The sequence below is a fragment of the Mugil cephalus genome, chromosome 1 (genome assembly GCF_022458985.1).
Source record: "Mugil cephalus isolate CIBA_MC_2020 chromosome 1, CIBA_Mcephalus_1.1, whole genome shotgun sequence".
Taxonomy (NCBI): domain Eukaryota; kingdom Metazoa; phylum Chordata; class Actinopteri; order Mugiliformes; family Mugilidae; genus Mugil; species Mugil cephalus.
In genome coordinates this window covers 51,267,532-51,281,014 of record NC_061770.1, presented here as the reverse complement: position 1 = coordinate 51,281,014, position 13,483 = coordinate 51,267,532, and the positions used below count along the sequence as shown (strand labels likewise).

Below are 13,483 nucleotides of genomic sequence, written 5' to 3'. Positions count from 1 at the left end.
AGTGACATCACAGGTCGTCTAAGGTCAAAGGCTCTACCAGTTCCTCTTCACAGCCCTGCCCAACACAAATATTTATGTCTGCATCACTTCTAACCATAACTACGACTTTCCTAAGCCTAACGTTGACTTATTTCTTCAACCTACAGTCAGCGTTCAGCATTATGTCCTCAGAAATGAGGCAAATAAAAAACAGAATGTCCCCACAATATGAGCAGTACAAGTACACACACACACAAAGGTCCTGTCTTTCACTGTTGACCCCATCCACCAAGGTGAGTGCACACTCATCCTGTTGTATATCATCAATCTTCATTTATTACTTTACCTTACACACACACACATAAACTTGAGTTTCTGTGTCTAAAAGGACCTTCCATTGACATCACCCTTTCCCTACCCTTGAAACACTAACCCGAACCACAACCTAATCTTTACCCTTTAACAACGGATCAAGAAATACATTTTTTTTTTGTTTTGTTTTGTTTTGTTTTTAAAAGGTCTTATATGCACTTCACTTAAAAAAAAAAAAGTAAACCAACTATTATTTTATATACCGGGCTTCAAAGGGTTAGTCATCCGCTAATATTGCATCTGCCAAGAACAGAGCCTATAGAATGGATTTCATAATTACTGAATACTGATACAGCTGCCATACAAGCAAGCCTGTAGTCACTTTTTCAAGCCCTTGAGGTTTTCCTGTTCCACTTCACTTCATCATTTACTTCAGTAATATTTCAAGTAATTAAAATGTGTTGTTTCTTTTCTTATAATTGAGCAGGGACATCTTTAAAGTTAAAATAACACTGGAAAGATGTTATTGGAGCCCACTGTATGACAGCATGTTTACATCCACACACTTTCTGATCAAAAACTGGCCCCCACAACTCAATAAAAACTAGACCACACAGACACTGACCCTGCGCAGACAGACATGACCTACTGCTGCAGACACAGATGGTCCAAGGTGTACTCTACACCTACACACTCGCTCAACAGCTGTCGGATCGCGTGAAAGCAGAAGAAGCATCTGCAAAGCTCAAGCAGCTGTGAAGAGTTTCAAAATAAAAGTTTAAAAACTTTAGGGAAACCCAGTTTCCCTGAATGAAACAAGACAAGCAAACAGCTACCGCAGCGCACAGTCTCATGAGTAGTACATGCGAAGTGTGCCTTGGCTTTTTAGCAATACATGATGTCTCTTTAACATTTTATGCTGAACAACACTTGGCGATGCGCTGCATATTTTATTTTGTAAACACCATAGAGGACAGCTGCATCACTTACATTATGCATAGCATTGCTTTTACGCTGCTCTTAATGCCGAAAAATGTTAATCTTGCTCTCACTGCAGTGTTTAACTTGAACAGCACACTCGCCGTATTTAGAGGTGCGAATACAGCTGCCATTTTATTTATAAGAACAGATGTGGGATTATTTACGCTGTGTTTTGAGTTGTGAGCATTTCGTGGTCATGTCAGAGAAGTAGTTTTAACATCGTCACATGTGGAAGTGACAAAACTGAAACTAGGAGATCCGGTATAATGAGCTGCTTCAGAGGAGATACTCTCGAAAAAATTACCAAATGATTTAGTGTTTGTGCCCTTCTGGATGTTCTACGTTACTGCACAAAAATGAGTAAAAACTTTCACTGAAGTTTTGAAAATTGACAAAGAGAAACCAATCAAACAAATGAAACAGAAATATTAAGCTTTTGAATTTGTTTATTCAGGAAAATGAGATAATATTACATATCTGATAATAGGCTCATTTCAAGGTCAAATTAGAGTCCATGTATTCAAAACACATGTACAATCAACGTACATTCACTGAGTGCATTCATAAGCTAAAACCTTTTGTCTAACAAAAGCTCCAATCTGGTCAGCATGACAGCTACATAATCGCAGAGTTGCCACTGAAGTTCAGGCCCAATGCTTGTTAGCGCTGTTGGTGATGTTATTATAAAGGTTAAGTTGTGAAACAAACACTAACAATTGTCTGTCACATCATTGGAGAACCTAAAGAAGTTTATGCTGGCTCAACATTGATATGTAGCACACCACACCAAGTGTCAGCCATCAGTTCATGCTTCACATGACCAGCTAGCAGAGAAAACTAATTGTAGCTTGCCGCTCTAGCATCGCTAGTGTAAATGTAGCATCAGTACAAGGGACGAGCAAGAAAAATAGTATTGTATGTTGTTGATGTATGTCGGAAACAGTTTTTGGAATTTTTATGGATAGATAAACATAGTAACTAACTGGTAAAAATACAAGAGCATTTAGAAGCTAAACAGCCCAATATTTGCATATTTGGATTTGGATTGGAGACCAAAATGGAGAAAAGAGCCAAATATTTCAGGGTATTAGAAAATGTATTATATGAAATATTCATTATTTGCTTCTTGTGCACAAACCAAGGAACTATTGAAATTTCCAGTTAAATACATTTTTTATGACAGTAACTTCTTACCTGTGGGGCTGTACTCACTGTCTGGTCCACATTAACAGGTATCCTCATCTGTCAGAACAAACTATCCCCAGAGGCCTCTTATCATCAACTGCAAGGTATTTGGATTTGTTTTTGGCACACTTACTATAGTTTCAGCTAGCAACAAACTAGAACCTACACCGGTACCAGGCCAGGTAAACTTTACCAGCTCCCACTCTGACTCACATCCACAATGCTGCTCATAAAGAATGTTTTCTGTTCACCCCAGCTCTCAAATAGGCGTATTCCCACACTGGGCCTGTGCTCTCACTGGTTTGATGTTGACCAGACCACCTTGCCATACAACACAAACACTCGTTGGCTCTTGAGTGCTGCACTGCCTCAGTCAGATTACTTCCAGCAGCCATTGTCTCAAAGGAGAATTTGACAGGAAACAGCACTCCATCTATTTCCTGTTGGCTTCCTGTTCACCAGACAGACAGCTCGAATAAAGGCAAACAGCACATAGGAGTCGCAGTGCCCTGTGATGATCTGATAAGCTTGAAACAAGACAATCTTGTTAAAGGCAAGTAACCAAGAGGTCAAAGCCATCATTTATACGGTCATTTAATTTAGATTTGCAGTCTGTCAGATATGTAAACATTACAGTCCCTGGAGTACAAATATTAAGTTCATGCACGGGTCTCTGCAGCGAGATGGAGAAGAGCCGGTGGATGTAGTGTTCCCACTTTGGACCTGCAACAGAAAATTCATTGCATCTGTCCAACGCCCCCCTGGTTATATCTCTGAACAAATCACCTGCTCTGTCTTTCCATTGTCCCTTCTGTCACCTTATACTAAAGCTCCTCCTCCTACTGCTCCTATGCTCCATCATTCATGACGTGACTGCCCAGTGTCTGTGTTCAAACCTTCGTATCTGCACATAAAGCTGCCCCTCATGCCTCCATCATGGAACACAACTATAAAATTAACATTGCAAACATGCCTCCAACTGCTTCCCCCTTCACATCATCCACTCCTTCTTTTCTCCCCTATTCACGCTTGTCACTCCGTCCATCGCAGTCGGTTTGATCCAGCAATTGTGGCTCTGCATTTAGAAGCTCATCTGCATAAACGAAGGTCGGCTGTAGAGTTTTGCTCCTTTCATTTTCATATTAAATTGGGAGGAAGATGGAGAAAGAGTGAGACACTAAGAGACGTTTAGAGATAATGAGGGAATGTGTGTGTCTGTAATGTGTCTGTGCAGAATGTACACCCACATACCAGTTCATTAGGTATGCTAGTGAAAACAAACATATTCTGTTGTAACAGTCTTACATCTTATCTTCGTGAAAGTTGCATTCAGCATTAGCTTCAAACTACTGAGACCCATGTTCGTAATATTTTGTCAGCCCCAGTAGTAGTCACTGGGCAAGGCAAAATAACAGTAACACTGTTAGTGAAATCCAGTTTAATGGCACCACAAGCTACACCCTCCACAATTATCCATTAGCTGAATCATCAACATTTTGACCCTCTTTCAACATACACTGAACATTACAACAGTCATGAAGCTGCAGGAGTCTTATATTAAAACAGATGAAAAATATTTAATTGTAATTAATCGCATTCTCTGATCATACGATTAATCGCAATTTTCTTTCGATTTTGCACCATAAAAATATATTTTTAATGCTGTTTTGCACATGGGAGTGAACACATATGATGGACTTATGTAAAATGAAGTAATTTTTATTGCAACAATCCAAAAAATAATTCCAAACACTGTCCAGACTGTTTGCCTGCTTGTAGAGCTATCCAGGCGTATCGGTGGCTAAGACCAGCCTGGCCTGGCTTTGGAGTGGGGGGAAGTAGTGCTCCCTGTGTGCTTGACCAGCAAGTGTTGAAGCTGAACTTGCTCGTTCTGCTTGCTTTCTCCTTAAGCTTCCTTTGGGAATTTTTTCAGTTGTGACCCCAGAAATCCCAAAGGGTATTTAAGATTATTTACAACAGCCAGACTTCAGATTCGTCTTGCTTTCCTCCTTCTGATCACTTCCTCATTTCCTGAGCAGCAGTTTGGCCGATGTTTTCCAATAACACTAAGTGTTTCTTGTACGTAAAAATAAAATCACTGCTATTCAGAATGCATTCATTTTCACGAGCATACCTAATGAACTGGCAATAGAGTGTATGCGTGCAGCAAGCATGTTTCTGTGAGTTTGCTTTGTTTTAGTTTTCCATACCAGAGGGTGAAATGGTGGAAAGAAGAGCCTCAGCTGTGTGTGTGTGTTGGATAACATAATAGCTGCTCTACTGGAAACCACAACGAAAAGTAGTCGAAATGCACAACCTGTGTGTGTGTGTGTGTGTCTGTGTGTCTATGTGTGCGCATGAACCACAATAACACACACACCCACAGATGACCTCGTCTGGCCTTGTGGCACCTTCTCAGACATGTGTGAAGACTGTCTGAAGGTGGAAAGGACATGAATGTGGACTCCCCCACATACAAAGACGCTTTCAAAAGTCAGGAGACACACTAACCTCTTTCTGCTAGTTTTTCATCACTGATTAAACTACCAAACACTTCCTTAATGAATTATTAGTCATTTTGTGTGTTAAAGCAGCAGAAAAAGACACAAAGCTTAAATCATACGGCCACCAATAGTTATTTACTATCTTAAGCAATTATCAATTGTCTGTCTATTTGTCTAAAACATAAAAATCTTCACATCCGAGGAACTTCAAAAGTCTTTTCTTTTAGAACAACTGTCAAATTAAGTAACTTTAAGAAGCTGCTTGGAATTTTTCAAATTTAAAACCAAAAACTGTGAAAGTTTGCATCGAAGATGATCCAAAACTTTTTGATTAATGGGTGTAGTTACACGAAGAAGCCAATTCAGTGTAATAAAACATCATTTAAGGAGAAGTAAAATAGACATAGTCTTCCTGAAACAAGAAAGGTACTTTAATGCTTTTTCTTTTCTAACAACCTGTGAAATACTTAACGTTGATGCGAAAGCTCCTGGACGTTTACTGCCATGTTCCTGCCATGTGTGACGTTCACAAAAAGTACACTTGCCAGACAGCAGCAAAGCCAGAGCCTTCTTTAAAAAAAAGAAAAAAACGACAGAAGCGACCCAACAGTCATGTTACCCTCGCAAATGTCAAGTGTAACATTTTTTTTCGAATCACGTGAAGCAGCTGCTCTCCTCGCTTTGGTACCACTCCGCTCTCGGCTCCAGATTTTCTACACGAATCACTCATTCACCGCTCAGAAAAACTCGGTGTTTCTTACCCAGCCTGCTCCAGAAAACCTCCATGTCTGAGCCCCTAGATTCTGTCCAGCAAAGAAAGTTTCACGGCCATGTAAACTCTGGAGGAAAAGAGGAGTGGGAGAGAGGAGGAGAAGAAGGGGAGGAGGAGGAGGAGGAGGCCAGCTGCCGACTGAGGTAAACCCAGTGACTCATTCAGACTGTGGCTACGAGCGTGTCAGCGGGCAAATATGAGAGAGGCGAAAAAAGATACGTCAGAAGAGGAGGGGGGAGGAAGAACAGTGTTTTCGGTCCTGGTGTGAGAGAAGAGAAAGGGAGGAAACTGATGGAGGCCTGGCTGTAGTTCCTTTACCCTTTAGTTTTTTCTCTCTTCCTCTCCCTTCCCACCACTTCCCCTCCTCCCTCGCCTCCAACTCTAAGCCTAAAGAAAGCCTCAGAGAGTTTAAGGGATCAGTCAGGTGTCAGTGGAGCTGAGGAGTGACAACAATGATAAACATTACCCATGCTTTTTCCCGCAGGTCGGATCTTTAGATTTTTAGTTCTTTATTCTGTCAACTTCCAATGTGGGATTATTTTATAAGCATGCAGAAAAAAACTAGAATGACATGCATCATATGAAAAGACGGACATATGAAGAGGTTTTTGTGCTTTAAGCTGAACAAATCACACGAGGGACAGCTTGAATATGCTCATGTTTATCAGGCACTAAAGTTGAAAGTAACAGTGAGACAGCTCACACTGGCTACGTTTACATGGACAACATTCAGTTTCAGATTCTGATGTTTTGTTTTTTTTTTTTGGGACATTTTAAGGCACATGTGATATGCAAGAACAGTTTTAAGGAACGTAGAACACAACAATACAAAGTATATACATAAAACTACTTTTCAAATCGTCCATGGGGGATGTAAACATGACTGTGAGAGTAAAGTGAAATACAGTGAAGTGCACATGTAAAAAGGGATTACAGGGATTATATATTTACATGTTTACATGTTTTCCACATGTGGCAGTGAACTGAATTATCTCAGCTAGGGCTGTCATCAGATTCAAATATTTAATCGCGTTTTATCATGCGATATCCAGACGATTAACTCAGATTAATTACCCATATCCTTTGTTGTCTGTTTTAAATGTAACTTTGTAAAGTTTTTCTTCCCCTTTCCAACATGGGAGTGGAAAAATACGCCTCCGTTATGCAATTCATCTACCTAATGGTGCAGATAACTTTGTTGTGGTGGACAGAACCATCTGGCAGTACTTTGAAGATGGACTTCCTGCTCAAATGACCAATTGCTTTATCCACTTCTGCTCTTTGACTTACACATTTGGATTTTTAAGGTTTGACACTACAGCGCACATTTTGTCTTTCTGCAGGCCAAAACTGCATCACTTACCATTCGTAGTATTCTTTCTTTATACCACGATACCATTGCATTGGTCACATCCTGATTTCCTAAACTAGGATAGTGTCATAGGTTATAATAACAGAAAATGTCTTTATCTCTTAAAACTAAAATTTGTGGAGAAAAGGAATTTGTGTTAATGGGTTATGAATTCACGTTGGACGGCCCATTCCAACCAGAGAGAAACCATCAGATCAGGTGTTTCCATGGTTATCAGGAGCTAATATGTTACTATTGAGGTAATTACCAAAGGTTTACATCCACCCCTCTACATCTGAAAATTCTTTTTTTTGATTGAACATCTAGTGGAATACTATTGTCCATGCAACTGAAGTTACTGCTCAGTGTGTTCAAAGTTTCAGTGTGTGATATAAAGTTCTGTTAAGTCTGCTGTTGCTGCAGCTACTTTCCTTCCTCTCCTCAACAGCTACATCCTGAAAGCATTGGAGGTGACAACAGTGAGCAGCAGCCCACATTGTGCTCATTCATGCATGCTGACTGTGAGCAGGGGTCAAGTAAGTAACCCAGAGAGTGAAAAATCCTTAAACCTTAACATACTGGGGTCACTTTAACACCAGAAAATGTTTTGTAGCAGAAACAATTAACTAATTATGAAAGGAATAGTTGTAATAATACAGAGTTAAAGTGTGAGTGGCAATTTGCAACATTCTACAAAGGTGAAGTGAATAATCTGATTCTACATATGAGTCTCTCCGTTGGGAACTATCTTTATGTGGTGGCAGTCATCGTAGTCTGAAAGTTTTGAAAGAATGTAATCAATTCTTCACAACTGTTGCTTCTCAAGCTCGTTTTTAAATGAGTCTCCATATTAGTTGTATTCCAAGTTGGAAAAATACTTTATGGTGAACTGAAAATTGTAAAATCTGTAGTGCGCTATCCCTACAGATTGAAGTGATTTCTTTATATTTGTAACATGGTAGCTGTAAATATAGTGCTACAGCTCTGAGGAAAAAGATCTGCAAATAGTTTTTTTTTTTTGTCCTTTAAACTGAAAAACCTAGGACTCTTGCTAAATTTTTATGCAAATTAGATTTTGAGCTTTTCAAACAATGACTCCCAACCTTTGACACTATTTTTTTCTTCTGGCACTTAAAGGACACAGAGGGATGAATGTGAACACAAACATGTCCAAGAGAAAAGTAAAGTGCTGAAGCAGATTCAAAAATAGAAAAGAAAGAAACAAAATGAATTCACTGTGAAAGTAACGAGTTTGCTTATTTAAACAAGCTGCTAATTAATTCTCCACTTGACACCGAGCCACCTTGTGGGTCTTGGCATGAGCATTGTTGAATGTTTTAGATGAATCGTTTGTAGGGTTACCAGGAAGAAACCAATGCCCCACTATGATTAAAAATAAAACCCATGACCAATGAAATGACCACAAACTGGAGTTTCTACTGTATACGTTTGCAGTAGAGATCATCAGCTCACAAAGAAAAGAAGAATTAGGCCAATGAAATCAATGGCCAATGTTATAATGTCAGATATCTGGAAGTGTTACAGATGCTGGCCAGGGACTATGAGGGCACTGAGTATGCAGAGAGTATGATTAATGCTCTCTCCACCTTCAAACACATCGACTGAGGTTCCTCTCAGCAAGGCACTAGACAGTGCTCACTGCTAAGATTGAAGCTGTAGATCTGAGCACAGCGGTGCAGTAGAATACCAGTTGAGGAGTCTGGCTGGGATAAATTTAAAGTTAAAGACATCTCAGCTGGTTTGATACATATCTGAGCATCCAAAACACACTGAAGGTGTTTCACTGCAGGTAAACTAGCCAGACTGGGAGTTGCTATGCAACCAAAATAAAGTAATTTTAATGGCATATTTTAAAACTGCTGTAATGTGATTATATGTATGGAACCACTGAGCTGAATAGTGAAAGACAGAGACAAATGAAGACGTATATTTTCCGATAACCAGGCAAACATTTGTTTACAGCGACAGGAATTGTGCATGGTTGCTTAGCTGCTGTGTGTGTGTGTGTGTGTGTGTGTGTGTGTGTGTGTGTGTGTGTGTGTGTGTGTGTGTGTGTGTGTGTGCGTGTGTGTGTGTGTGTGTGTGAACCTCTGAGCTTTGTGTACTGTGACTCAGCAACAACCATTGATTTTTCTCAGGGTTCTTTTTTTTTACAAACTCCGTTCCAAACACGGTTCAGACTCAAGATGCTGAAACACTGAATTCATGTGGATAACAAGGTAAGCGCAATATGTAGCTTACACTCAGAACAGTGCACCTCTGACCTTATGGTCCCAAAGCTGCTTCTCTAACCACTACTGCAAAACCAGGCAGTGCTTGTTCCCCAAAGGAAACTTTGGACGGAAAAGCTGGACATCTGAACACAAGTCCAACTTATTCTGTTCTCATTTGTTATTCTTACAAGATTCAACGTTTTATCATGCATAATGAAAGACAGCAAAATGTGATACAATGGTTTCAGCTTTGCTGAATCGTGGGAAGAGCTACTTTTGCTTATAAGGAGGCTAGGAAACTAGGAAGAGCAACTATTTGCTAGGAAGCTAGGAAGACCTACTATTAGCTGAGAGGCTGGGAAGAGCTACTATTCGCTAGGAAGCTAGGAAGAGTTACTGTAGCTTGGAAGATCTACTATTAGCTGGGAGGCCAGAAAGCTACAAGGAGCTACTATTTGTTAGGAAACTAGGAAGAGCTACTGTTAGCTAGGTCGCTACGAAGAGCTACTATTAGCTAGGAAGCTAGGTAGTGCTACTGTTGGCTGGGAAGCTGGAAGATGGGAAGCTCAAAAGAACTATACGTGTCAAGGCTGAATCATGCTGATCAGCTGGTCACTTTATTCCTTCTAGATGATAATGTCTTATCATAGAAGATAAAACAAAGGAGAAGAGGCACACTGGGTGCACCAGATTGATTGATTTTGTTTGGTTGTGTATATTTGGGTAAATGTCAAGAAAAATGAGGATTACACTGCAATCTGAAGTGAACAAAACCCTCACAGCTTTCAGGATGAGCTGGTGAGACACTCTCGTCAGGTGTGACACGCCCACCATACGGCAGACACATCAGCAGGTGACACACACTCTGTTGTTCATGAATGGACTAACCAGTGAACGCATCCACACACATAAACAAACACACACACACGTGCTAGCTGGTTGCTGGCAGAGCGCCGACTGGCATTCAATTGACCTGCTTTAACACCTGTGCGGTTGCCGTGGTAACGGCAGCCCCCTCAGCCACCATGTACTCCCACCGTTTCCTGCCTCCTCCCATATTCTTCTGTGCTTTCTTACAACATCTCCCATCTCCCGTTTGCTTTCTCTCCACTACTCCTCTTCCTCGTTCTATACCCTATCGTTCCACATGTCTTATCTCTCAGCGCTTTCTCTCTCTCCCTTTCTCCCTCGTATTTGCCTCTGTTCTCTCAATCGCCTCCACTAAAGCCCTCCCCCTCACCTCCATCCAATTATCTCTGCACACACCCCTTCTCTTTCCCTCCCTCTCTCTCTCTGCTCCCTGCTGCAGGATGAAAATGACATCATCCATTTGAAAACGTATGAATGAACGCGTCCAACATGTTGGTCATGCCTCTCAGCGTGAGAAAAACAGGATATGTGTGTTTTTTTGGTAAAAAAAAAAAAAAAAAGCAAAAACATTATTTCCTTCGTTGCTAAATTGTGCACTGGATACTACCAACTTGATTGTTTCCTGGAGACAGCATAGAGGAGAAAATTATTCCAGAGAGGGTTACGGAGTTTAAGGAGTTGGATGACCAGAACATTTCTGGAGTAGAAATAGACAGAAACTGAAATATTCATTGGACTAAGCTTTTAGGAACCTGTTAGATTGACCGATATTCAATATTAAAAGACCACAAATGGGATCACCAAGATGCTTAAACGTTCCAGGTAAACAATACTGAGCTAATTCTAGTACCACTAGAGTTGAGAAGACATCGTATGGATCTTCATCATAGCTGCTTTATGTTCTGGGACAATAGGTTATGTAACTGAGTCTCACACAAAGGAAGCTACACCGATAATTTTCTGCAAGTTAATTGAAACTTAACACAGGCTACTGTCAGCCGCAGCCTGCGCCAACACAATCAACGGCCCCGGCCTCTCTCATGGGACCATAATATGCGGCTCTCCAACAGAAAAGTTGCCTTCACTGTCATCAGGAACGACGAAACACACTTTGTAGGAACAGTGTCACCCAGTAACAATGTCACTGAACATAAATACAAGCTAATCAAATGTCACCCAGGCCCTTAGAATATCTACAATGGATACTTTGCATGAAACAGGAAATGACCGGCTGACACTTTGTTGACCCAGCCGTCCGGCCCGGCCTCCTCATCGTCCGCAACCAACGCTGTCATTTCATTTCTTCCTACTTCCGCCCATTAAGCATCAATTACGCCTCTTTTCAATGACTATATCGCCATCGTACTCAGAATCACAGTCAGGTGTTTCAATGCATCACCTGGTGGCAGCAATGATATCGTCGTTGTTGTTGTAGGCGATAAATGTGCTCGAGATTCAAGTCAAGGTCAAACATATCTGGAAACATCTTGTGCTGATTACTGCACCACAGCAGGTGTGTGTGTGTGTGCAGTGTCAGTTTGCGTTAAAGCCTACATACTGCTCGTATATCCAGTTTTCTCTGGAGGATATAGTCATAGTGTGTGGACAGAAAGGGAGGTGTTTACTCTCAGCTGATCCTATGTGCAGATGTGTGCAGCTCTGCAGCATGACAGCTACATTTTGTTTTTAATGCAGCATCCTCCCCTCCCTCCCTTCCTCCTCATAGTTCATCATGCCTGTCAGCCACTTATCTCCAGAAATGTCCCCCTCAAATTTGCTCCATCTTCCTCATCCTATCCTCCACTCATTCTGCTTCACCCTCTTCCTCACCTCTGGCTGCAGCCCTCTCTCCCTTCTATCGTTGCCTTTCTCCATCTCAGTCGTTTGACGAGGAAGCGTGCAAAGAGAGGGCTGTAAGCTCTGCTTCCCTCTCTCTCTATCTTTCTCTCTCCATCTAGTTTCCCTTCCTCTCTCTCTCCAGCTCTCCATCCCCACCTCACTCGTTCTATCGCTGTCCCCTGGAGATAATTAAAGGGCCCACTAGTAATCCCGTCCAGCCGAGCGGGACGGGGCTGCCGAGCGGTCGCACGCACGCTCAGACACATGAGACTGCAGCGTGTAGCAGTCATATATACGCAAAAACCTGGGAAACAGAAAAACTCAGTGTTTGCACAAACACTTTCAGCTGAGCAGCACCAGAAAAGCCAAAGCCAGAAGTATGTAGGGTACAGCAATTCACACACACACACACACACACACACACACACACACACACACACACACACACAGTTTCTCAGCCCAGTCACACGCCAAGAGGCAAACGACCAATTGACCTAGTTGATCCAGACCTGGAAAACCAACGCAAATGCTGAAGAGAGGGTGGATGGATGGATGGATGGATGGATGGATGGATGGATGGATGGATGGATGGATGGATGGATGGATGGCTGTGAGATAACAGAATATGAGAGTAATTTTTGATAGAAGGTCAGAGAAACACAATATATACAACACAAGAAAAATTTTATTAGAGGAATAAAGGATAGAGTGAAAGCTAAATGATGAATGGCTTGATCATAGATCATAGGAAAATTGATGGAGGGATGAAATGGATTAGATGGATAGCTGGAGGTAAATGAACCGAGCAATGGTCCCAATGGCATTCCGATAGTAGATGAAGAGATAGGAACGTTCATGATTGGAAGGGGGGGGGGGCTGAATGGATGGATGGATGGATGGAGGAAATCGCAGATGGGCAAGGGCAGGAAGAGAGGCATAACAATACTGTTTAGATTAATGGATGTGTAACAGGAGACACTGGGTTTGGAACAAACGAGTTGACGAACGGTCAGGAGCATGGACTGAAAAATAATTTCAGAGAGACTGATGAATGAATGGAGGCGGATATGTATGCAGGAAAAGAAGAATGGGATGGGTAGATTGATAGAAGGACGAAAAGCGGTGACGCCAGACACCTGAATATGACACATTCGGAGACATTCACCTAAGATGCAATAATTGGAGACTTATTTATTTTACAGACACAAAACAGGCAGACAGACTGAGAGATGAGGTGAATACATGGAAGCAAGTCAGCTGAGGTTCGGAGAGAGAGGTAGACGAAAGGATGGACGGGTTTGAGGAGGGGTGAAAAGACAAAACCGTGCACGTGAGATGACACATTGTGGGTATGAGGGTGCACAAATTGGAAGAGGAGCGTGAGGTAAATGGGTAAAGGTCTGCGAAGTGCATGTGCAAAACAGGCAGGAGGAAGATGAGTGAATCGACAGACGCG

General features: G+C 41.6%; 1 protein-coding gene across 4 annotated transcripts in view; it reads right to left on the bottom strand.

Annotated features, from left to right (window-relative positions):
• nhsl2 (NHS-like 2) overlaps positions 1-13,483 on the bottom strand; it is a 117,754-nt gene that overhangs the window by 53,529 nt on the left and 50,742 nt on the right. The window contains exon 1 of one of the 4 annotated variants that reach the window (XM_047590043.1): positions 5,723-6,074. The exons of the other annotated variants lie outside the window; for them this stretch is intronic. Coding sequence (XP_047445999.1) covers positions 5,723-5,747 — 25 coding nt within the window. The 5' untranslated portion in view covers positions 5,748-6,074. Of the gene's footprint in view, positions 1-5,722; positions 6,075-13,483 lie in introns of those variants that run through there. 4 annotated transcript variants of the gene reach the window in all.